This window comes from Apus apus, chromosome 4 (genome assembly GCF_020740795.1).
Source record: "Apus apus isolate bApuApu2 chromosome 4, bApuApu2.pri.cur, whole genome shotgun sequence".
NCBI lineage: Eukaryota > Metazoa > Chordata > Aves > Apodiformes > Apodidae > Apus > Apus apus.
In genome coordinates this window covers 18038741-18064946 of record NC_067285.1, presented here as the reverse complement: position 1 = coordinate 18064946, position 26206 = coordinate 18038741, and the positions used below count along the sequence as shown (strand labels likewise).

The following is a 26206-nucleotide window of genomic DNA, read 5'->3' as shown; positions in this document are numbered from 1 at the left end:
TCCTGTCCAGTCCCCTTGGAGTGGCATGTCTGGTTCCCACCACCAACATTTCATTTATTCATTTATTTTTCTTCAGCATACTGTTAGTGTTAGAAAGGTAGTCAAGAGACTTGTTTCTCTTCTGCACTATTCATATTTCATTATTATTTCTTAATGCATGAAAGCGACCTGGAAATTGGCTTTACTTTTTGGTCTCCAGCAACAAAATTGATCTTTTTCTCCTTGTATAAAACCAGAAGATAATCCTTCTTTTTTAGCCACACAGTGAGAATAAAGGTGTGTGAAACTTGTAGCAGAGATGGGAGGAGGATGCGCTAAGCTGAGAGTGATTCACATGGTAGAAAGAGGAAGGGTACCAGATTTTTTTATAAGCTGCTGTGACATGCTATTCAGTTATCAGGTGTATCCCCTATGGAAAAAGTAACACACATTCTAAAGGATATTTTATTTTTGCTTTGGCTGCACAACGGACACTTGTGTTGTTGAAGGTTCAAGAAATGCCATAGCTAAGCTGTCAAAATCCACAGTCTGCACAAAAGAAGTAATAAAACTGGGGAAGCAGATGGGAAGGGCAATATTTTGAACACTGCTGTAATCATTCATGGCTTAGTAAAATCACACTAACTCCTTCCAGCCTACATGGCTGTGGAGGTACTGATAACTCCCATCTTTGTCAGGTAACAGCTCTCAAAACTCTGCGGGACTCCTGCTGCTGTGCAAGACAGATTGCCAGATGAGGCAGCTTCCTGTACGATCAAGAGTTCTTGATGACTAGGAAGTTTTCTTTAGCATGCTTTCAATGTTGTGGAACTGCAGTCTTCTTGCTATATCTAAGGGAGTCTCTCCATTCTGAAAGAAAGTCGAAACACATAACAATATGGTACATATGGGGCAAGTACAAAGAGCTTTCCAGAATTTGCAAGCCAGATGCAGTGCTCTCCCGCCTACATTTCATTTCACATCCTTGCTCCAAAACAGAGGTTTCAGACCATACTGGGTCTAATACGACTATCACTGAAGCCAGTGGCAGAGTTGTCCCCTTTCCTCCAGTGGTGACAGCGATTCCACTGTTTCCCAGGGCTGCTGTCCAAAGTCAACGCAGAACTAAGCTAAGAGCTCGTTTCAAGCGCAACAAGGGCAATACATCACTCACCTCAACTCAGTAATGTAGATACTCCCAGGCCAATATTTATTTAGGAAACATCTGAGATTTTCTGATGACAGAAGCAGCTTGACTTCTGTCCCACCCAGAAGAATGGTGTCCAGTGACACAGAAAGGAGCTAGGAGGGCTCTTACCACTCCCCTGCAGCCTGCATCTTAAGAACAACTGTAGAGCAGCTGCGAGTTAAAAAGAGGTACCGTAAAGATAGCCAAGAGGTCTGCCAATCCAGTGAACATGCAGGCAGTGTTTACAGGGAGAAATACAGCAGTGAAGGGTTTGGACTTCAAATTTGCTCTTGCCAACAAAGGCAAGGAAGCGAACATTGCTCTATACAACACAAGAAACAAACAATGCATCTTTTTTTTAAAGTGCTGCACACCACCTAAGGCCTACAACATACCGGCTCACCATCCTGATAAAGAAATCTATAGGAAATAACTACCTTCTTCACCTTCTTACCTGATTCTTGACAGAAGTGTCTGCATGAGCTTCAAGCAGGAGAGGAATGACTGCCTGGTTTTTCATTTCACAGGCATAGTGAAGGGCTGTGCTACCAGACTGAAGAGAAACAGCAGCAGTTGAATTTTAGTTCTAATACTTCTTTAGCAGACCTCAAGCAAGTATGACTACCTATAGCCTTATCAGTTTATCCCTAACAGCTGGATGCAAAGGACACATTATTTCCTGTTACAATATACTGTACAGTATTTTGTAAATCAAACATATCCCTTCCAACCTTAGCCATTCTATGATTCGATGAACTCCTAAATTATTATAAACTTAGATCCTTATAACATTAAAATCTTTGAGGTTCGAGCGTTCAATACATCATTATCTCTACCCAACTTGTCTGGATTCTCATAAGTGGGGATTGGTCTGAAAAGGGAAATTAGTTGATCAGTGGAGAATCATTTCTGCGTACATCGTACATTACAAAACTATTGCCTCAGTATTAAGGGGAAACACTGAATCCTCCTGATATATCACAGTCAGTTCAGTTGCTGACCCTACTCCAAAAGCAGGAATATCTTGCTGGAAGATTCTGTAGTCAGGTTTTAGTAATGTTGCATGCATACAAACTTCATTTGCATTTGTATAAACCCACTTACAAAGTCTGTAGCATTAACGTTCACTCCAGCTCTAAGCAACATCTTGATCAGGTTTTCATTCTGTTTAGTCTTTGAGACCTGTTTGGTGCGAGGGAAAGCGTAAAGCAGTAAGGCAGTTCATCTGCATATGGTACTAAGTAGATTTTGGCTAAACACTGGTTTGTTTGCTTGTTTGTTTGTTAGTTTGTTTTTCCAAAAAGAAGACCGTCTGGCCTCTGCAAATGTTCCTTCACTAGCTATATTCACAGCAAAATCCCTGCTTCTTCTGTTGCTCTCCATCCTGCCTTGCTTTAAAAGCATCAGTCCCTATTCTTTACAGGTATCTGGACTGAAACACTGCCATGAGAAAGGTGATAAGGGGAAAGGGAAAGGTACAGGGACTTGCCTGCTTTCAGCCAAACTCACCATGAGAAGATATCCAATAAGCATAACTGGCATAAGTATTATGATGAGCACGTAGTCAAGGAAGGTAAACCGTTTTCTCACAGCATAATGCAGACATGTGCGGTCTTTCTAAACACAAAATAGCTCTGATTAGTACTGGATTCAGTTATTCACACAGCTCTTCTTACAGAGTTGCTGGTTGCTGAAGCAAAGACGTAAGAGACTTCATGGCATCTCTTTTGACAGGCCTGAGAAACACAGGCAAGTAGCAAAGCCCTCAGCAGATTCCTAGTGAGAAGAGAGCTTAAAAACATCTCTGAATACTGAGAGTACCAAAGCAACTAAAAGGTAGAGCTTTTAAATTGTATGTTAAAGGACAGTTATGTTAAACTTCCTACAGGTTGTTCAACGAGATTATAGTGTTACACTGGGACCGCAAATGGGCAGAAAAGCCTTTCTGTGTCACCCTTTGCTCCCCATTTTCATTCCTGACCACCACAGTCGAGCTCTGCACCCAAGAGCCTGATTCCATTTGTGAAGGTGAAGCAGGGAAGCAGTTAAAAAAGCCAGGCACAGCTAGCAAATGACTGCCAACACAATTAGAATGATCTCACTGCAAAATATGGAATCCTTTCAAAGTAATGCTGAGGTAAGACGAAGAGCCTTTTGCATCAAGGACAGATATGACAGAATGTGCCTCTGACCTCATGAACATTTGCTGTCCTCCAACGAAATGAACAAATGCACTGGAAACCAGAGATGCAAGAGCTCACAAATGTGCAAGAACTTGCTAAACATTCCCTTGGAGTATGAGATAATACACATCTTTCTGCTACTTTTTGTTTGTAACCAACAAGGAAATCTACCACAATTCCCTTAGGGAAAGTAACGAGTCCCATCTATCGTGTAATGCAGGTAGGGTTTTCTAAATAAGGAACAAGTGAAGAGCAGACAAGAGCTCCCCTCCTCACCCTCCAGCATGCTATGTGACAAAAGCAGGTGTACAGAAGGAATAAAGGTTTCTAGAGTCAGTCTCTCCTCTGGGATACATTTGTGAGAGATTGGCAGGGTCTTACTCAGACTTTCCTTTTAACCAGGGTGAAGAAAAAGACAGAGAGAAAAGAAGAGCTACAAAAGGGACAGATACAAGCTGGAGGGCAAGATGAGTACAGAGTGCTGCGTGAGTAAACTGGCAGAACCCACTGGGGACTGGGGGTGGCCTGCAGTATGACTTAAACTGGGAATGTGAACTCAGAGAAATTCAGAATGGCAGTGTTTATTCTCTCGCATGCTGCAACAAGTTGGGAAAATTAATAGGGACACAAATAGAAGCTTAAAGGTTTATCAAGTTTTAATTTGGGGCTGTACTTATGCTTTGGTTGGAAATAAACCTCAGGGTTGGAAGGACTGCCCATGTTCCCACACATGCACTCCAAGAATCTGAAAGAGCAGTTGCTGCAGAGGAAGAAATACTGTTGGTGTCCACTTACCTTGTTTCTGAGGTTGACATCAGCATTTCTTCTTAGAAGGTACCTAACTATCCTGTTGTTTCCCTGCTTGCATGCACAAATCAGGGGTGTGTCTCCACCAGCGCTGTCCTGGACGTTCAGGTAGTTGTTGTTGCGCTCCAAAAGGAGATGAACTTCATTGAAATCGTTATTATAAGCTGCCTGACAAACGGGCTGAAGAGAGAAGATAACATTCATCAACACACGTTCCACGAAGACGTCCATCCGTTCTTCCCATTCTGGCTTTCTGCCTGCACAGCCTCAGACACTGCCGGGCACTCTTGGCAGAGGTTGTAGTTCTAGGTGACTTCCAGAAGATGGTGCCAAGAGATACTCCTGCTGCTGCCACACAGCGGCTCTCAGCCCTCGGTTTGAGAAGTCACAACCCTTGCGCACGGAGTGAAGTTCTGCTCCGTGCGATCCGAGGAATAAATCCGGTTCATTTGCACCCATTAGAAAACGCGTTCCGTTCTCACAAGAGTTGGTCACTGCATTAAGCAGCAAGCGCTGACAGGGCCATGCCTCTCTAGATCTTCAGCAGGCTTTCCCTTTGCATGGGAACTGTTGAACAAGAGGTACCGCTTCTGGCGCATCAAATTCCAGAACAAAGAGCTTCAAGTTAAACTTCATACCTAAAAATAGGCGCAAGTATGCCCACAGCTCAGCTCCTCATCTTCTGAGAACTGCTCGCTGATCAAGTCTGTGGTCAGTGTTTCCAGGCACCCTTGACCTAACCTGCAATTCCATACCTCTCCATCAGCAAGAACTCACACTAAGGAGAGGATAAGAACGACAGGAGTACTACGAGTTTCTAACGGCCTAACACAAGCAGACAACGACAGTGGGAAGGCTGGCAGCATCTGAAATGCTTCAGCATAAAAAAGAGATTTCTTTCTTTTCTTGTCTTCTACACTGAGGTTTTTATTCACCATTTTCCAAGATAGGTATTTAAAAAACATATATTATCTGCAGCTTTCCCTTCACATCCCCCCTTCATTACATCCTAAAGACGTTACAAGGACAAGATCAGAACTTTGAGCCCTTTCCTCATCCTTCTGCAGTTAGCTTTTCCTTTTTTGTTTGTTTCTTTTTCATTTTTGGTTTTGTGTTGTGGTTTTTTTTCACATTAAAAACATTCATATTATTTACACTTTCCCTTCAGACAATCTTTGATCTGCAACACAAGTTTACGTGCAGCATCATTGCTGCTTAGTCTTCTGGACAGTTGCATAAGAGAAGTGATCTTCTTTTCTAGAGAAAGTATTTACATGTCTACCAGATCTTGCACCACTTCTTCTTTTGTTTTTACTGTACCATACAAAAATCTACACAGAACTCATGCAACATTATAAATTTTCAGCATCTGTCCATAATCTTTTAAAAACCTACGTGTGCCAGTTGCTGTTGTATGCTCCTCCAGAACCAGAGATGTTTATGATTTTGAGGAGAAATCCCTCTTAGTGTAAATGACCTGCACACTGGTGCCACTTAAATGATCAGTTTGCTATAGAACCTTGCTTTCTGTCATGTTGGTGTCTAGTACCATACCATACCATGTCCAAGAAAGAGGAGATCAGGTGGAGTCCGGCTGCACCTCTGGTTTCCCTACTATTCTTACTTTTATGGATTGCTTTGCTTGTTTAAAGATGTAGGAGATTTGTTGTTTAGTTGAGCATGTGCTCAAACCCAAGCCATTTCCCACACAACTTCGGTCCTTTCTAGTCTGATTCCTGATAGTTCAGCAGCTCCTCTAATCAAATGATATTTTTCTGTGCTGTTCTTTCTGTTCTGCCTCAAAGAGTTGTACTTGCTAGGTAATTAAGCCCAAGGCTTTTCTGACTGATTCTCTCATTGACCTTGGGGATCTTTTTCTCAGCCTCTACTCTAGAACCTCCAGTTCTAGATCCTTGATGGACAATGTAGGGCTTACCCTTCCCCAAGAGACTACTGAAGTCATGCACAGAAATCAGCAAAGAAGATTGACATGTGCCCCTTCAAACCTTCTGAAATTGGCTGTTCTCAGAAAGCATCCAGGGCACAAAGGATGTAAGGAAGCAGTTATCATCCACTAACAGCTACTACATGGGTAATTGAGAACGATAATGATGGTGAAGTTGTTGTTATTCCACTGCAGTGGCTGGTTTTTTGTAGAACTGATTTGCTATGCAATCATATGTTCCATTCACAGCAAAAAAAAAAAAAATAAAAAAATAGCCAACAACAACAAAAAAAACCCTACACTAAAAAAAAAAAAAAAGCAAACTCTTTTCCTGGATTTATGGGATTTTATCAAGGTCCACTCTACTGGTTTGCACTCTAGAAAATTCTTCTTTTAGTCAAGGAAAGGTTAGAAGTCACATAGATCAGACTTGGAACACACCTCTCAAATTGAGAAGCGTGGCTCCATGACTGCCGAAGCAAAATATTTAATTCAGGGAACAAAGGCATTCAAACAGTTATAAGCTCATTATCTCGATTTAACAATAGGACTTGAGGAAAAAATGTGTTAGGAAAGAAAAAAGATAAGAAAAATTACAAGTAAGTGGCAACCAGTAGCAATAGGACAAGGGTAATGGATTGAAACTGGAAGAGAGTAGATTTAGGTTAGACATTAGGAGGAAATTATCTAGTGTGAGGGTGGTGAGACACTGAAACAGGTTGCCCAGGGAAGATGCTGATGCCCCATCCCTGGAAGTGTTCAAGGACAGTTTGGACAGGACTTTGAGTAACTTGGTCTAGTGGGAAGTGTCTCAGCCTTAAGGTTCCTTCCAACCCAAATTGTTCTACGATTCCACGACAGGCAAAGGTTTCGTGGCTGAGATCACTCGGTACAAAATTACCAGCTAAGGGGTGCAAGAAAGGGAAAAATCTTTCACTGTCAGTGGGAAGGAAAATACCTCTACACAACTGTTTTTTAATTTATACTGGTTTTAAGAAATTTTGGGCTATGGGATTGAAATCAGGATCTGGAAGTTTACTCAGGTCCAGATGAACTGCCACACCTCAATCTGTCTACCTGTTTTCAGGGCTTCTTGGCTCTCTACCTGCTTAGGAATAAATCATGAGCTATTCAGCAAGTTCTACCACACATGAGATAAAGGTTAAAGGCATGACACTAAGGACAAAGCATTCGGCCAATAGAGAAGAGGCTGAAGTAAAGCTGATCTTGCAAATTAGAGAGTAGTTTCATGTTATAATTGCTACTTCCTTTGAGAACTACAGGGGGTTGCCTAAATTACACCAAAGCTTTGCAGTTGTTTAGACAGACATGAGTCACTTCATAATGTTCAGGTATTCTCAATCAATCCAGTCTCTTCCTGTGCCCTTAAATTCATCCAGAGGTATGCTAGAAACCGAACAGAAAAATCCAAACCATGTTTGCAATGCTGAGGAATGCACTGGTATCCAAAACATACCCCTCAGAAAAGACAACTTACACTTTCTTATTTGCAGTTCTCTAGATTTCTATCCTATATGAATGAACCATACTTTATCCAGAAAACTATAGCTAAATAACACTCATTTCTTGGACAATACTAAGGCAGAGCAGTAGCTCTGGAGAGGAGCAACAAACTCTTTCAGAATACCGTGTAGCCTACCCAGCTCATCACCTTATGAATGCACAGACTGAAGCTCCCTGTAATACTGAAAGATGAGAAGATACTTGATTTCATTGAATAGCTTTTAAACATAGAAGTTAGCTTTCAGCATAGAAATGTAATCTTCTGAAGGAAGGGCTATGAAGTGCTATCTTCAGAAAAAGAAAAAGCAGCATGATCCACTGTATTCACCATCAAAAAGGACCAAAAATCCTCTTCTTTTCCCAAGTACACCAATGGATTTTTATTTTTTTTTTAAATACTGGACATGTTTAGGTAGCATTTATGCGAGAAATCAAGGGGTATGCTAAATGGACCATTGTCTGGGGACAAAACCCTAAAGATAAGATCTAAAACAAAAAATACATTCATATTCCTAAAACAATCATGGAGGGGAAGTGGGGTTGTTTTCTTAGGTATTAACTTTCTTCTCTATATTCAACATAAGCCAAGGTGTTTGTAATTTACGAAGTTGTCTGTTTTTTGCACCACGCTCAGAATCCTTCTGATCTCAACACAACACCATAATCAATGCTGAACACTACTTTTCTCTGTGAAGTCACAATAATTACACTGGTTATTGTATTTTCTTTACTCCTACAAACAGTCCTTCTCTCTATTTGTAATAAACAAAGACAGCATTTCACAGGAAAGCTTCCACATTTGTATAACCCTGTGTATAGGAAGCTGGGAAGGGAACAGATCAAACACAGATAATACCAGTATCTTCAATAGCTTCAGTTACTGTGCAGAAAATGCTCACGTACCTCTGAATAGAGTATCCCCATGCCTATCTTCACTGCCTGAGTTTGTTCTTGTTCACCAGCCCAACAAGTTAACCTCTCTTGAACGCGCTTGACTTTGTCTGAATCTGGTTAATATTTAACTGGTTAATATAAGTATCCTTCTTTCTTAAGCTACAACTGCTTGAAGTGATCTCTACTTGGTAGAAACAATTGTCTTCAGAAACCCAACCCAGGAAGGTAAACGTGAACAACAGCTTACAGGAGACTGACAGAACAAGTTACAACAGAGAAGCATTTTTCTCTGTCATTTTTGCAATAACTGCCTCCAGTTGCCTAAAAAGGAAAGCAGCAAAACAAGCTGGGGAGGGGAGGAGTGGGAGAGAGAGGAAGACAATTTCACAGGTGAAGAAAGGGAGAGGGGTAAAGAAAGGAAGAAAGAAAGGAAGAAAGAAAGGAAGGAAGGAAGAAAGGAAGAAAGAAAGGAAGAAAGGAAGAAAGGAAGGAAGAAAGGAAGAAAGGAAGAAAGGAAGAAAGGAAGAATGGAAGAAAGGAAGAAAGGAAGAAAGGAAGAAAGGAAGAAAGGAAGAAAGGAAGGAAGGAAGGAAGGAAGGAAGGAAGGAAGGAAGGAAGGAAGGAAGGAAGGAAGGAAGGAAGAAAGAAAGAAAGAAAGAAAGAAAGAAAGAAAGAAAGAAAGAAAGAAAGAAAGAAAGAAAGAAAGAAAGAAAGAAAGAAAGAAAGAAAGAAAGAAAGAAAGAAAGAAAGAAAGAAAGAAAGAAAGAAAGAAAGAAAGAAAGAAAGAAAGAAAGAAAGAAAGAAAGAAAGAAAGAAAGAAAGAAAGAAAGAAAGAAAGAAAGAAAGAAAGAAAGAAAGAAAGAAAGAAAGAAAGAAAGAAAGAAAGAAAGAAAGAAAGGAAGAAAGAAAGAAAGAAAGAAAGAAAGAAAGAAAGAAAGAAAGAAAGAAAGAAAGAAAGAAAGAAAGAAAGAAAGAAAGAAAGAAAGAAAGAAAGAAAGAAAGAAAGAAAGAAAGAAAGAAAGAAAGAAAGAAAGAAAGAAAGAAAGAAAGAAAGAAAGAAAGAAAGAAAGAAAGAAAGAAAGAAAGAAAGAAAGAAAGAAAGAAAGAAAGAAAGAAAGAAAGAAAGAAAGAAAGAAAGAAAGAAAGAAAGAAAGAAAGAAAGAAAGAAAGAAAGAAAGAAAGAAAGAAAGAAAGAAAGAAAGAAAGAAGAGAGAGAAAGAAAGAAAGAAGAGAGAGAAAGAAAGAAAGAAGAGAGAGACAGAAAGAAAGAAAGAAAGAAAGAAAGAAAGAAAGAAAGAAAGAAAGAAAGAAAGAAATTAAGAAAGAAAGAAAGAAAGAAAGAAAGAAAGAAAGAAAGAAAGAAAGAAAGAAAGAAAGAAAGAAAGAAAGAAAGAAAGAAAGAAAGAAAGAAAGAAAGAAAGAAAGAAAGAGAAAAAACAAAATAAACAAACAAAACAAAAAACATGAAACCTTAAACTTTAAACATGTAACTGTGCAGGACAGCAAGTTTGCCACCCAAGCTACTTCTAACTAAAACATCAACCAAACCCTCTGCATGAGCACTTCTGACACCTACTGAGAAAAGAGTTAGCAACTAGATCCCACACCTTGAATGAGAGTTCCCAGTATAATTAACTTCAGTCTCTTCCACCACCTTTACTCAGTCTTCTCTTCCTAGCCCAGCCCAAACAATGAATATGGTTTATGCTTCAGCTGCCAATTTTATATGTCAATTGTTGTTGAGCAATTATTGTTGATGTCATTGTCCCTTTTCAGTGTTCATGGCTCTGAATAAAAGATGCTGATAGTATTTTGGCACCATCCTCAGACAGTATTTCTGAGTAAGCCATGCGTATTTCAAGTGTCTGCAGACCCCAAAATCTCTTTTGTCTTTATAGTTTAAAATCACTTTTCCTGTCCTCATAAAAGAGGGGCTCCAGTCCTCAGATCATTTTCGTGACCTTTCTATGGACACATTCCAACAGGTCCACATCTTTCTTGTGCTGGGAGCACCAGAGCTGGGCCCAGCATTCTAGGTGAGGTCTCACCAGGGCAGAGTAGAGGGGCAGAATCACCTCAATCTGCTGGTCACACTTCTTTTGATACACCGCAGGGTGGGGTTCATCTTCTAGGCTGCAACTGCACATTGGTGGCTCATGACCAGTTTCTGATCCACTAGTACCCCCACGTCCTTTTCCACAGGGGGTTTTCTGGTGCAATGTGTTTTTCTGTTTGGGTTTGTGTTGATGGCTGCACTCTGTGGTCTCAGAGGTCCTTTCCAACCATGACAATTCTGTGATAAATGAATGGTAACAAGGAAAGTATTTAAAAAAAAAACACAAAGAAAGAAAGATCCAAGCAAGATGCCTCCATGAAACACAGCAATATTTTCAGGCATCACCTTTGAAAAGACAGTATGAGCTACTACTTAATCCAGCATCACATATCTGACCCTCTTGAAAATCACTTCTAGGACTTCTGCCGCCAGAGCTTTAAGTGGATAGCAGGTAAGCAACCCAAATGTGATGAGGTATGAGATTTATGCAAATGCTAAGAAGTCTCCTAACCATAGGTTAGACACCTCTTTCAGCCTCCTGACCCATGGTGCAATTTGATCTTTATCAATGTCATGCAAATGTACTGCTTATAATAAAATAACACCACCCTTTAAATACTCTGCTTCATACAGCACCTATGTGTGGAGACATCATAGAGTACTGGTGTTCCTAAGTGAAATCTTGTTTCGATTGCAAAGCTTTCTGCCATTGAACCAGCCTGCTAGTGCAGACAGACCAGGAACTGCGGCAGAAGACACAAGCAAGGCAATCAAAGCAGAGGTGAGTACATATGTGCTCATGGTCTCTTTCTCTGTTGCCTGTCTCTGTAGAGATGTGTAGCCTTGCTCTTCTGCAGTTGCTTGTCAGACTAGACAGACTCTGATCTACAGGGCTGTTGCTAAGCATCAAGGTGCATGTTTGCCGACACTGAGGAGAGGAAGAAGTCTTTGACCTGCACAATTGGGAAAAAAAGATTAACCAATAGTTTTATTTTGTTCTACTCATGTTGTTTGGGTTGCTGTGGTTTGTTTTTTTTTTGCTAAGGATGTCACAGTGAACACATGAAAATCTTGGTATGCAAAGCGTGAGCATAAACTGGGTATTTTGTTCCACAGTTTCAAATGCATTTTAGCTTTCCTTGTAAGCTCCCCTGGAGCCTGCTAGCCACACTAACTGCCCTGGCGCCTTTCTGTCCAAAAGAGAGTGTATCTGGAAAAAAATGTATGACTCCCTTGAGAACACCTTGCTGAGAATACTAGAGGGCTGTGATGCCATCCAGCGTGATCTGGAAAGGCTGAAGAGCTGGGCAGAGAGGAACCTAAAGAGGTTCAACAAGGGCAAATGTAGGGTCCTGCACATCGGAAGGAATAACCCCTTGCACCAATACAGCTTGGGGCTGACCTGGTAGAAAGCAGCTCTGCGGAAAAAGACTTGGAAGTCCTGGTGGACAGCAGGATGACCATGACCTAGCAATGTGCCCTCGTGGTCAAGAAGACCAGTGGCAGTCCGGGGTGCATCAAGAAGATCATGGCAAGGAGGTTGAGAGAGGTTATCCTTCCCCTCTACTCTGTCCTGGTGAGGCCACATACGGAATACTGCATCCCATTCTGGGCTCCCCAGTTCATGAAGGACAAGGAACTACTGGGGAGAGTCCGGCACAGAACCACTGAGATCGTTAGGGGACGAGAGTATGTAGCATATGAGGAAAGGCTGAGAGAGCTGGGTCTGATCAGACTGCAGGAGAGGAGACTGAGGGGGGATCTCATAAACTCTTCTAAATATCTAAAGCAGGATGGGACCAGACTCTTTTCAGTGGTGTCCAGTGACAGGACAAGCGGCAGTGGTCACAAACTGGAACACAAGAGGTTCAACCTAAGCATAAGGAGAAACTCCTTCAGTGTAAGGGTAATGGAGCACTAGAACAGGCTGCCCAGAGCAGCTGTGGAATCTCTGTCTCTACAGACACTCAGAGCCTGCCTGGACACCACCCTTAGCAACCTGCTCTAGGTGAACCTCCTCTGGCAAGGCAGGTGGACTAGATAATCTGCAGAGGACCCTTCCAAACCCTAAAATTCTGTGACTCTACCATTCAGCGTATTTCTAGAATGTTTAAAGCTTATTTTCATTTAGTAACAAAAGTGTCCAGAAACAACCTTTTGAATGTATCTTTCAAGTGGTCACTTCCAGTTTGCCATGGCAAATGCTGCTCTTTGGTGCTGTTTCATTAGATAAAAAGAGCAGATGACTGTTCAAGGCTTCTGTTTTGTCACTGAAACTATGAGACAGTGCATGACAAGTCTTGGAGTTAATAGTACAGATAAAAAAGTATACCCTAAAAAGGAACAGCAGTTTACCCCATTGTCTCACCCATTAGTACAAAAAAAAATGGATTTCAGCTCAACTTTTTAGCTTCATTCCCAAACAATGTTACTCATGGAGGAATAGAAGAAGGTGTTACACTTCTGTTTGAAATTAATAAAACAGCTGAAACCTGTGGAGTACAAAACTAAACTATAAAAATCTCCTTAGAGAGCACACAGTTGGGATGATTTCTGTGCTTCTAAGATAAAAATCGAAGTAATCTTCTTCAGAGTGGATGGATGGCCTAGAGTGAGTTTGGATGGTAATATTCAAATCAAGGGTGTATCCCAGTTTTGCTTTAATCCAAACACTCTAGTGACTCAAGAGGTAGATGTTAAAATATTTAAATGTTAAAAATCATTCCCACTGTACATCAGGAAGTATACTGCTTTCATGACCTGTCTAGTTTTTCCATGCTGATTACAAACGTGGCTACAGCCCAAAAGCAGGGCGATAACTAGATAGAAGGCACTCTAGAATTTCTATTCAGAAAAAGCTTCCCTGGGAGCATCAGTCACCCCCAAAACCCCATGAAAATGCAGTCTTTCTCCAAGTGGCCAAGACAAAGATTTACAGTAGGGAGGACCATAGATGAGAGAGAAAGGAACGGAAAAATTAACACCAATATCATACAAGCAAATTGCACCAGGTCTGCTCCTCCTACACGACTTCTTTCACACAGCCCCAAGATGTGGTGCCTCCTCCTGCTGCTCTGCTCCCAAGGAATTGCCTTCTCGGCAGGATCCACAACATCCTCCACTCTGACTTCAGACAAAAGCCAGTACACCAAGAACCGCAACCCTGAATCCTTCATGAATGTGGTAAGTTGGGTCACCTTCTCTCCCTTTCTTCCTAAATTGTCTCTCCCCACACCTCTACCACCACCCCATCACTAACAATCCCTGTCAGGAGGCTAAAAGCAGGACTCCTTCAAAGGGTTCTCTCCAGCACTGTGGTAGGGAGCACTCGCCTAGAAGGAACCTTGATGCTGCTATCCAAGCAGCCCGAGCTGCCAGAGAAGAATTCCTTTGCAAGGCAGGCAAAGGCTGCTCTCTAGTCTCCAGGGAGGCCAAGTCCTCTCCTTCCATCACAATCTGTCTGCTCAGCACAGTGGCAAGGGAGGTTCAACCTCTTCATCAGACTGGAGATTCTCACAGCACACAGTAACCCAAGAACCCTTGTTCTGAAGCACTGAAGAAATCCTCACAGTACATGCAAAATCAGGTGTGTGTGGTCTTCCTATGAGCTCCCTAGAGACAAGAGCTCCACCCTTGTTTGCCTTGCCTACAGGGCTGGCCTAATCACACTTTGGCAAGAAAGGAATCATTATGGACCAAACCCCACAGCATTAGGCATTTTCTTATAGAGATACTGCTGCCCGTTCCCTCTCCAGAAAGGTATGATCTGCATCAGCATTGCTCAGCAGCCCAAAAGGTAAGGCACTCAGGACAGTTCTGCTTTGTCTTGTAATAGCAGGTCAAACAGCGGACAGTTACCACCTAAGTGGGTGTGAAGAAGACTTTGATGCATCTTCTTATAAAACCTGTAATGCTTATTCTCAGCAACAGTCCCTGTGGCCGGGGCCCTTGCACTATCATCACAGAACAGCCCACACCCACACTGCTTAGCTTGGTCACCTCCAAAACTAAACAACTTACATGTTAACTAACTCTCTTTTGGCTTCCCACAGAGTGAAATGATCAGGTATCATGGATACCCCAGCGAGGAGTATCAAGTCACCACAGAAGATGGATACATTCTTGGTGTTTTCAGAATTCCTGCTGGGAGGAACAGCCAAAATACAGGTGGGACACAGTTACAGGACATAAGGAATGTCTGAGAGCCAGCTCCTGCATGGGTGCCCGCTCTTTCCCCTTTGCACAAGCAATGGCGTTTTCCACACCTTTCCACCTCAGGAACAGCACTACTCAGGCATGTGGTCTTAATTCTGAATCCATCTGAAGTCCACAAGTTCAGTATGTCTATTCTTTTTTTCAGACTTTTCTAATAATTTTGTCATATCCCTTTTTTACAGTGCAAAAGCCTGCAGTCTTGCTACACCATGGTACTTTAGCAGATGCTACCTCCTGGATTTCTAACCTGCCCAACAACAGCCTGGGCTTCCTCCTCGCAGATGCCGGCTATGACGTCTGGTTGGGAAACAGTCGAGGGAACACCTGGTCTTTGAAACACCAGACCCTTCAGCCCTGCCAGAAGGAGTTCTGGCAGTTCAGGTATTCCATGGTGAAAGAATTAATGAAGAAAGCAACTTTCAGAGGTCTAGCAAGCTTGGGTAGTTAATATGGGGATGCAGAACCCTTTTCCTTTTAGTTATTTGAAATAATCCCCTTCTCGATTATATGAAATCCATATTCATGTACTCTGGCTTCAGTTGGGACATGCATCATTTAGAGACTAAGCCAGCTCTTTCCTCCTTATGCAGCCACATCTGGGCATGTCAGGGGGGTCAAAAGAAGGATTTGACTTCATGATCTGGACAGGACTTTCTGGAATGAGCACATCCAGAAGTGAAGCTGGAAGTACATACCTTTTTCACTTTGTCCGTACACAGTACTGGCTTATTTGGGGAAAAGACTTCTAACACTGGAAGGCATCTGTAACCTTGAAGTCTCCCACCAGATACCATGTTCCAGGTGCAGACAGGAGAGGAGACTGGTCAAGTCAGTCTAGAAACCAAATTTTTCACAAGTGATGTTAACTGAGAGAGAATTTATTTTGTGACCCATGCTAGTTAGAGCACTGATCACAGTCCCCCAAGGGCTGCTGCTGACAGGAACAACTGGCACCTCCTCCTCAGAGAAACCAGGGCATCAGGCAGCCTGGCAGGACAGCTCCATCCCTCTACCCCCTTCCCCAGCTCAAGCAAGAAAGCAGACAAAGTGTGCAACCTCATCTTTCAGTGGGTTCTTCTTGGTGCAATGAACAAAGCTGACATCAGCAACTTGCGCTGTGATAACCCAATTGTCTGCTAGCTTTTTGTGTTTCTACCCTGTAGCTTCGATGAGATAGGTAAATACGATATTCCAGCAGAGCTGTATTTCATCATGAATAGAACGGGACAGAAGGATGTATACTATGTTGGTCACTCCGAAGGCACAACTGCAGGTAATGTCTGGACTAGCTGGGTACAAAATACTCAATGTCACTACCTGATTGCAATCTCTCTCTCTGTTAAGTACCTTTCTTTCTCAAAATGAGTTACTAAAGGAAGAAAAACTTTCTAAACTGACACTTGCCAAGTAGAGGGAACTCCTAAGAACTGTTCTATCTGAAACAAGCAAATAACAGGCCATCCAACACCACTTTAGACTACTGGTGTATAGAAGATATTATTTGCCAGGTACCATGTACTGCAGTTTGTTAAATAACCATTTTTATTTCACTCTAAGCATTTATCTTTGTTTTACATAGCATTCCAGCAATTTGATGTTTTTCTTACAGTTTTAGTAAAAATGAGCTTTTATGAATCTCAGGCTTTAAGACAAATATGCTGAAACTTTGTGGATCAGATGTAAATACCAGTGCAACAGTCCATAAAACAGTTGAAACAACAGAAGTAAAAAAATAATTACTAAGTCTCATAACTTAATGCCAGATTATTATTTAAGGCATAGCTAATGTCTGACTATAACTCACCCCTTTATTATTTAAAAAAAAATTACCAGTACTGGAAATCAGAAAAGAAAGATCAACGCCAAAAAATTATTTGCTATTAGCACCTGCATACCAATATCAACTCACTTACAGTCTTCAAATGTTTTTAGTATGTAAGATTAACATACAAGATCCATGACTTTCTTTGAGTTCAGATACATATGTTTCAGGCAACCAGTTCTCACCAAATCCATCAGTGGAGAAATTTGGACATATAAAGAAAACAGGATGGAATGCACACTTTTTTTGGTTTGACTTCCTTCCTTGCTTCCCCATGTGCTTCCTTTATGTGTCCATTCCCTCTCACATGGGTTTGCTCTTGGTTACAACTGAAACATTCTGCTCTTAACCTACAAACCTTCAGATAATTATTGTACTAATGCATGCCAGCATGAACTTACACAGTCTTTATAGACTGCAAGCTGAAAAACTCATTATTTTTTTACAGTCTGGGGAACTTTAGAGGAATTTGGTCTGAAGAAATATGGTTAATGCATCTTCTCCAGAAAAACAGATCTAATGCAAAATTATCAGCTCTTAGAAAACCAGTATCAGGACATGTACTAAGTAACTGGTGATTTTAGAATTAACTCGGTCTCCAAATACAAGTTTCAAGTAAAACAATTTTAATGTTAGGTCTGCAGCACAGCAATGTACAACATACAATGGGCTGCTAATCTAGCCTCACTTCTTCTTTTCTGCATATTGCTTTTTACTTAGTTGGTCTGCGGAGATCTCTTCACTAACCTGACTTGAGTCTTCTGTTTTTACAGGCTTCATAGCATTTGGTACTTATCCTGAGTTGGCTCAGAGGATCAAGGTGCTCTTTGCTTTGGGACCAGTAACCACAATCACATACGCTACCAGTCCTCTGGTAAAATTTGCACGTCTTCCCCAGTCACTGATCAGGGTACGTTCTTCCTCTTTCTTAAAGATGTAATTTTATGCTTGGTCTCTACTGAGCAGTCTTGAAAGGGGTGATGAGTTAGGAAGGAATTCAGTGTATCAGACTGCTGACAGTGCTGGCACACTTCAGGCTTTCCATAGAGCTAAGCTGCAAGGCTTGACAAGGCATCTTTCGGAACTTCACATAACAGGTATTCTTTCACTGATATTTGCTTAAATCAAATATCTTTGAAGGAAGCTCACCATTATCAGAACAAAAGGAGTCTAACAAAGTTACTAAATCTTGCCTTAAGCATCAGGAGAAAACCACAAATAAGATCCCTTGCATCTTATTCTTATCAGACACGCACATCATTTATGCTTGTGAAATATTTACCTGTAAAACGATGAAGGAAACTTCAAGGGAGATACCTGTTTCACACCAGAATCTGCCAATTTAATGGAATTTGCTGGGAATGGTGGAAATCCGGTGTGCTATACTTGATGTCAGAAGCTGTACATGATCTTGCTGTCCAGGGTGCACTCATTATGTGACTATAGAGCATCCAGCTCTACACCTTTCTTGTTTGTCTGCTCTCTCCTTACTTAGTAGCAATACTCACACTGTAGTTTGTGCACCTGCCTAGAAGAAATATTTGGGGGAAAGAGGGACTTGCTATGCTCTGCACTCATGAGTGCAAACCAATTGTCCTTTCTCACTGAGGTCAGAGCACTATAAACAGATGGTGACCTCCACAACTTATGCCCATTACTAAGAAGCAGGAAGAACATATGATGTTCTTCCAAGAGGCAGGGCTATTGGGGAAGAGGGAGTGACAGTTTTCTGCATGAAATATTCCTGCCACTAGGAAAAAATAATAAAAAAGTTGTGTGCTTTTCCTCTCCACAGTTGCTTCTTGGCTGCAAAGGTGTTCTTCAACAGAATGAACTGCTGAAAGGACTTATAATACAGTTCTGTAGATCTCTGGGAAAAGTCTGTGGCAGTGTCATATCCCACATAGCTGGGGCAGATTACAAAATCTGAACACGGTAAGCGTGTCCAAGAACACCTTAATACAAGTAAAGCTAAAGCAATTTTGAAGGAAAACCACTTCTTTGCCTCATGCCTATGTACAGTTGCAGGGACATAGAGAAATATGTTGGGGTTTTCAAGTAATGACAATTAGGATCTCAGCTGATGATGAGATGTGCCACCTGACACATTCAAATCACACAAGGAAGAAAGGCTGAATTCAGAAAGGTCCCATCTTGCCATGATCTTCCTCAGTGTTCCCTCTTATAGGACTAAGACAAGGAAAAGTTGGACAGATATCAAAGCTTTATAGCATGGACAAATAGATGGAGAAAGATTTTATTTTCTTTTGCACAAATCCTATTCTCTTTCCTGAATAAGAAGACATCCAAATCACCTTGAACACAAGAGGTGGTTTCTTCTTGGTTGCTACATCTCAAAATATTTCCAGCCAAAACTCAAAGCTGTTTCTCACTCTCCTCTCAGCAGAAGGATCACATTCCTTCACTCTGGCTGTACCTTTTTCTTGCAGACCCTCCACATGTCTGTTTGCTGGTAGCTTTTGATCTCTCCTACTCAGACTGGTGAACAAGTATTCCTATAGAAATCTCCCACAATTGTAGCCTCATTATGCTGAAGAAGACAGTCTCTTACACTGATGAAGCACAGCACTATTTAAAAGCCTCACACAAACTCTGGAACCTTGGGAAAAAAAGGCCATAGGCACTGCCCAATTGCTGCTTTCCATATGTGAAAGACCCTCCCCAAAGGGATAAAAATTATACATAATTATTACTACTGTCAAATCATGTATTTGTGAGTCTCCCCTCAATCTTTGTAGGAAATGTGAAGACTGTCATATTAAGAGGGGGGTTTAACAGAGCAGCAGTATGTTGCTCAGGTCCTTCACAGCTTTAATGCCTACCTTTGTAGTGCTTCTGCTTTCTCTCCAGAGTCGAACAGATATAATTGTCGGACATTACCCTGCTGGAACTTCATTACAGAATGTTCTTCACTGGCATCAGGTATAACTGTCTGCTGACATATAAACAAATTCTTACTACTTCTTTAGTGCACCCAAAAACTTGAAGGGAAGTCCAGAGGTGATATTTTGCCAGCCTCTAGCAAAGGCTTCTTAAGTGGCTACAAAGCAAACACAGATACAGCAGAATAGAAGAAAATAGCAAAAGCAGGACAGAAAGCAGATTTTTAGCACATCACCAGTTACTTGAAGCCTTGAAGTAACGGTTCTCTAAACTGACTTTTTCACAAATGAAATTACTTGTCAGGTTTGGGAAAAAAACAATTAACATAAATTGATGTAAAAAAAAAACCCCACCAAAATCCCACAAAAAACAGATGGGTGCATAATTCTTCATTCATCAATCCTACAGGGCATATATCATGTCTTTTAAACACAGACCCTAAAAATCTGGTGCCTTCTGTCTAATGTCCCATCTCAAAACTGCTGTCAGAGTGCCAGTCATGTACAGTCAAGCTCCTGTGAGAAGTACAGAGCCTCTGGAAATTGTGCCACTACTGTAAGGAGACCAGACAAAACTGACACACAAACCACAAGATGTATAAGGAGACATCTTATGTTAGATTAGTAATAGCCTTGACATATTCTGGGCATTCAGGTCCTCTTCCCATGTGGAAACTGAATCCAACACTGCATCACAAACAAGAACTCCAAATTTAGTCAGCTAAGATAAAAAAGCCAAATTTTAATACCAAAAACATAGCAAGGATGGCAGCTCAGGATGAGGAGAGAACATTAGCAAGGAAAAAGGCAATGAAGCCACTCACCTGGCAATCAATCCTCCGTATCCCTGGAAGCTTGCAACTAGAGGAAGGGGTGGGAGTAACTCACAGTCCACTACCTGAGACCTGGCTTCAATCACAGGCAGTAAAAGGTGTCCTGGTCTCTGCCTCTTGCTCTCTTAGCACTTATATTTTATCTCTTCTTTTAACAGATTTCATATGCAGGCCAATTTCAAGCTTATGACTATGGCTCTAAGGAAAACATTAGGAAATACAACCAGGTAAGGCAATGTGGTATTTCCTGAAAACTCATCCTCGAGTCTTGGCAAAATTAAGAACAGAAAAATTCAGACTTTTAGCACCTTGAGTGCTACTGAAAGACGGAGAGAGTGCTCTGATCTAATGTTTCACTGTAACCTAATACTCATAAGTGCAAAACCCTATTCAAAGACAAGACGTAGCTCTTTGCAGACAGCTAACACAAGTTCATTTTATCTCTCCTGCTGATGCAGGGATGTGTCCAGCGACATATCCATTTACCTGCCATTCCAAAATGACTAAGAGCTACACTCAAGAGGGGATTCCTATGGAGCTCTTCATTTCCCCACAAATCCTCAAGGTCTGCCTTTCTGTTGAGAGATGAAATGAATCTCACAGCTGCAGCAATCTCTCCAACTGGCTGACAATAATTTTGTTGAACCAGCACATTTGACTTGCAGTGTCCCGTGCTGAACCAGGGAAAGCTGCTTTCCACGGACAGGAAGGCTCCAGAGATAGAGTTGGTCACTTCCGTCCACACACAGGACCTGAGAAATTTTCTAGGGTAAAATTATAAATGGTCAAAGTCTTTCCCTGCCACTTAATTCGCAAGGAAAACAACTAAGACCAACAGTTGCTGCACTCCATGCCACTACAAAACTGAAAGATCTTCCCACCCTAAATATACACATGAATAAACTCCACTGTCCTTGCATCATAAACACAAACACTGCTCTTTCCCTGTTCCCACCTCTGGAGGCCACAACCAGGTGTCAGGACTGCAAGGCCATTTATAGCCAGGCACTACAGGAATAGGATGGATCACTCCCTTTGGCCGTAGGCAGGGTATGTGGTTGGGAAACAGACACTGCAGAGGCTGGCCTTGATCAGTGCAGAAGGGAAAGAGAGAGGTGCCTGCACCGAATCCCTCCTCTAAACACAACTTTGGATACAACAGCATTCACCCAGCTCTCCTGCCTTTCTTGCAGTCCACTCCTCCTGTGTACAAGATAGAGAAGATAAACATTCCAACTGCTGTCTGGAGTGGGGGAGAGGACAAATTTGCAGATCCAAAAGACATGGCCAAGCTACTTCCTCAGATTACTAATCTCATTTACCATGACCATTTTCCCTGCCTGGGGACACCTCGATTTCATCTGGGGCCTTGATGCAACGGAGAAAATGTATGAGAAAATCATTGAAATAATGACAAAATATTTTTGAAACCACATGCACAGTGTCAGTTCGCTCAGTAAAACCTCAGGCATTGGGCAGTAACGGTGATAAATGCACAGACACATACAACGGACACCAGACTAGGTATTTCTCTGCACTTGTTTTTTTCCTCCTTACCTCACGTTTTGAGGTTTTACATGGTCTTACTGTGACTGCTGTCTTCCTCAGAAATTTGAGGTGTTACAGAAGTGAAAGTTGGAGGTATGAGTAGATATGAACACACACTGCAGGGATCACTTAATTTGATCTGCTTTTCTTTATACGAGACTGATTTTCCTTATAATACACTCCATTGATCTTCTGTCTATCTCATGTACCCCAGGGTATTCCTATGCCAAATCTGTGTCTCTCCATGAAGAATCCCTGGTGGGATTTTCCCATTTCTCTGTTGTAGTATCATTGACCTTAGTTTAAATTAAATAATTTATCCTCTCGACAGAGAACTTGGCTTTTTTTCCTTCTTTCGTCCTCACATTTACCTACAGTGTCAACACAGCAGCTTATGAAAGGAGACCCTCCTTTATTGCTGCATTATTAAATCACAAAGCACCAGCCCCCATTAATACATTACTTACCACTGCAGGTTTTCTTCCGCCTTTGGACATGCAAGATAAACTTCATTGTTGTTATTATTATTATTTTGGTATATGCATCCCCTGCTGCATTCACCACTCTAAAAAGTGTGCTGTCCTGTCCAGTCCCCTTGGAGTGGCATGTCTGGTTCCCACCACCAACATTTCATTTATTCATTTATTTTTCTTCAGCATACTGTTAGTGTTAGAAAGGTAGTCAAGAGACTTGTTTCTCTTCTGCACTATTCATATTTCATTATTATTTCTTAATGCATGAAAGCGACCTGGAAATTGGCTTTACTTTTTGGTCTCCAGCAACAAAATTGATCTTTTTCTCCTTGTATAAAACCAGAAGATAATCCTTCTTTTTTAGCCACACAGTGAGAATAAAGGTGTGTGAAACTTGTAGCAGAGATGGGAGGAGGATGCGCTAAGCTGAGAGTGATTCACATGGTAGAAAGAGGAAGGGTACCAGATTTTTTTATAAGCTGCTGTGACATGCTATTCAGTTATCAGGTGTATCCCCTATGGAAAAAGTAACACACATTCTAAAGGATATTTTATTTTTGCTTTGGCTGCACAACGGACACTTGTGTTGTTGAAGGTTCAAGAAATGCCATAGCTAAGCTGTCAAAATCCACAGTCTGCACAAAAGAAGTAATAAAACTGGGGAAGCAGATGGGAAGGGCAATATTTTGAACACTGCTGTAATCATTCATGGCTTAGTAAAATCACACTAACTCCTTCCAGCCTACATGGCTGTGGAGGTACTGATAACTCCCATCTTTGTCAGGTAACAGCTCTCAAAACTCTGCGGGACTCCTGCTGCTGTGCAAGACAGATTGCCAGATGAGGCAGCTTCCTGTACGATCAAGAGTTCTTGATGACTAGGAAGTTTTCTTTAGCATGCTTTCAATGTTGTGGAACTGCAGTCTTCTTGCTATATCTAAGGGAGTCTCTCCATTCTGAAAGAAAGTCGAAACACATAACAATATGGTACATATGGGGCAAGTACAAAGAGCTTTCCAGAATTTGCAAGCCAGATGCAGTGCTCTCCCGCCTACATTTCATTTCACATCCTTGCTCCAAAACAGAGGTTTCAGACCATACTGGGTCTAATACGACTATCACTGAAGCCAGTGGCAGAGTTGTCCCCTTTCCTCCAGTGGTGACAGCGATTCCACTGTTTCCCAGGGCTGCTGTCCAAAGTCAACGCAGAACTAAGCTAAGAGCTCGTTTCAAGCGCAACAAGGGCAATACATCACTCACCTCAACTCAGTAATGTAGATACTCCCAGGCCAATATTTATTTAGGAAACATCTGAGATTTTCTGATGACAGAAGCAGCTTGACTTCTGTCCCACCCAGAAGAATGGTGTCCAGTGACACAGAAAGGAGCTAGGAGGGCTCTTACCACTCCCCTGCAGCCTGCATCTTAAGAACAACTGTAGAGCAGCTGCGAGTTAAAAAGAGGTACCGTAAAGATAGCCAAGAGGTCTGCCAATCCAGTGAACATGCAGGCAGTGTTTACAGGGAGAAATACAGCAGTGAAGGGTTTGGACTTCAAATTTGCTCTTGCCAACAAAGGCAAGGAAGCGAACATTGCTCTATACAACACAAGAAACAAACAATGCATCTTTTTTTTAAAGTGCTGCACACCACCTAAGGCCTACAACATACCGGCTCACCATCCTGATAAAGAAATCTATAGGAAATAACTACCTTCTTCACCTTCTTACCTGATTCTTGACAGAAGTGTCTGCATGAGCTTCAAGCAGGAGAGGAATGACTGCCTGGTTTTTCATTTCACAGGCATAGTGAAGGGCTGTGCTACCAGACTGAAGAGAAACAGCAGCAGTTGAATTTTAGTTCTAATACTTCTTTAGCAGACCTCAAGCAAGTATGACTACCTATAGCCTTATCAGTTTATCCCTAACAGCTGGATGCAAAGGACACATTATTTCCTGTTACAATATACTGTACAGTATTTTGTAAATCAAACATATCCCTTCCAACCTTAGCCATTCTATGATTCGATGAACTCCTAAATTATTATAAACTTAGATCCTTATAACATTAAAATCTTTGAGGTTCGAGCGTTCAATACATCATTATCTCTACCCAACTTGTCTGGATTCTCATAAGTGGGGATTGGTCTGAAAAGGGAAATTAGTTGATCAGTGGAGAATCATTTCTGCGTACATCGTACATTACAAAACTATTGCCTCAGTATTAAGGGGAAACACTGAATCCTCCTGATATATCACAGTCAGTTCAGTTGCTGACCCTACTCCAAAAGCAGGAATATCTTGCTGGAAGATTCTGTAGTCAGGTTTTAGTAATGTTGCATGCATACAAACTTCATTTGCATTTGTATAAACCCACTTACAAAGTCTGTAGCATTAACGTTCACTCCAGCTCTAAGCAACATCTTGATCAGGTTTTCATTCTGTTTAGTCTTTGAGACCTGTTTGGTGCGAGGGAAAGCGTAAAGCAGTAAGGCAGTTCATCTGCATATGGTACTAAGTAGATTTTGGCTAAACACTGGTTTGTTTGCTTGTTTGTTTGTTAGTTTGTTTTTCCAAAAAGAAGACCGTCTGGCCTCTGCAAATGTTCCTTCACTAGCTATATTCACAGCAAAATCCCTGCTTCTTCTGTTGCTCTCCATCCTGCCTTGCTTTAAAAGCATCAGTCCCTATTCTTTACAGGTATCTGGACTGAAACACTGCCATGAGAAAGGTGATAAGGGGAAAGGGAAAGGTACAGGGACTTGCCTGCTTTCAGCCAAACTCACCATGAGAAGATATCCAATAAGCATAACTGGCATAAGTATTATGATGAGCACGTAGTCAAGGAAGGTAAACCGTTTTCTCACAGCATAATGCAGACATGTGCGGTCTTTCTAAACACAAAATAGCTCTGATTAGTACTGGATTCAGTTATTCACACAGCTCTTCTTACAGAGTTGCTGGTTGCTGAAGCAAAGACGTAAGAGACTTCATGGCATCTCTTTTGACAGGCCTGAGAAACACAGGCAAGTAGCAAAGCCCTCAGCAGATTCCTAGTGAGAAGAGAGCTTAAAAACATCTCTGAATACTGAGAGTACCAAAGCAACTAAAAGGTAGAGCTTTTAAATTGTATGTTAAAGGACAGTTATGTTAAACTTCCTACAGGTTGTTCAACGAGATTATAGTGTTACACTGGGACCGCAAATGGGCAGAAAAGCCTTTCTGTGTCACCCTTTGCTCCCCATTTTCATTCCTGACCACCACAGTCGAGCTCTGCACCCAAGAGCCTGATTCCATTTGTGAAGGTGAAGCAGGGAAGCAGTTAAAAAAGCCAGGCACAGCTAGCAAATGACTGCCAACACAATTAGAATGATCTCACTGCAAAATATGGAATCCTTTCAAAGTAATGCTGAGGTAAGACGAAGAGCCTTTTGCATCAAGGACAGATATGACAGAATGTGCCTCTGACCTCATGAACATTTGCTGTCCTCCAACGAAATGAACAAATGCACTGGAAACCAGAGATGCAAGAGCTCACAAATGTGCAAGAACTTGCTAAACATTCCCTTGGAGTATGAGATAATACACATCTTTCTGCTACTTTTTGTTTGTAACCAACAAGGAAATCTACCACAATTCCCTTAGGGAAAATAACGAGTCCCATCTATCGTGTAATGCAGGTAGGGTTTTCTAAATAAGGAACAAGTGAAGAGCAGACAAGAGCTCCCCTCCTCACCCTCCAGCATGCTATGTGACAAAAGCAGGTGTACAGAAGGAATAAAGGTTTCTAGAGTCAGTCTCTCCTCTGGGATACATTTGTGAGAGATTGACAGGGTC

The 26206-nt window shown here is 41.5% G+C and overlaps 3 protein-coding genes across 4 annotated transcripts in view; 1 reads left to right on the top strand and 2 right to left on the bottom strand.

Annotated features, from left to right (window-relative positions):
* LOC127383621 (lysosomal acid lipase/cholesteryl ester hydrolase-like) overlaps nt 1-21952 on the top strand; it is a 35624-nt gene extending 13672 nt beyond the window's left edge. Inside the window, 11 exon segments of the mRNA XM_051616816.1 lie at nt 13622-13760; nt 14630-14744; nt 14975-15173; nt 15956-16065; nt 17388-17524; nt 18410-18521; nt 18524-18549; nt 19486-19557; nt 20509-20577; nt 21544-21681; nt 21683-21952. Of these exon segments, the coding sequence (XP_051472776.1) occupies nt 13629-13760; nt 14630-14744; nt 14975-15173; nt 15956-16065; nt 17388-17524; nt 18410-18521; nt 18524-18549; nt 19486-19557; nt 20509-20577; nt 21544-21681; nt 21683-21778 (1206 nt within the window). The 5' untranslated portion in view covers nt 13622-13628 and the 3' untranslated portion in view covers nt 21779-21952.
* ANKRD22 (ankyrin repeat domain 22) lies at nt 427-4408 on the bottom strand. The gene is made up of 5 exons (XM_051616817.1): nt 4147-4408; nt 2678-2785; nt 2273-2350; nt 1623-1721; nt 427-849 (listed from the first exon to the last, which is right to left on the bottom strand). The coding sequence occupies exons 1-5, from the start codon at nt 4387-4389 to the stop codon at nt 772-774; spliced, it is 606 nt and encodes a 201-aa protein (XP_051472777.1). The 5' UTR covers nt 4390-4408; the 3' UTR covers nt 427-771.
* Nucleotides 427-26206, bottom strand: part of LOC127383623 (ankyrin repeat domain-containing protein 22-like) — a 26560-nt gene continuing 780 nt past the window's right edge. The window contains exons 2-6 of one of the 2 annotated variants that reach the window (XR_007889242.1): nt 25156-25263; nt 24751-24828; nt 24101-24199; nt 23141-23327; nt 427-661 (exon numbers count right to left, since the gene is read on the bottom strand). Coding sequence is in view for 1 of the 2 variants with exons in the window: in XM_051616818.1 (XP_051472778.1) it covers nt 23250-23327; nt 24101-24199; nt 24751-24828; nt 25156-25263 (363 nt within the window). In the remaining variant the exon portion in view is untranslated. Of the gene's footprint in view, nt 662-22904; nt 23328-24100; nt 24200-24750; nt 24829-25155; nt 25264-26206 lie in introns of those variants that run through there. The other variant, XM_051616818.1, reaches the window with a different exon arrangement.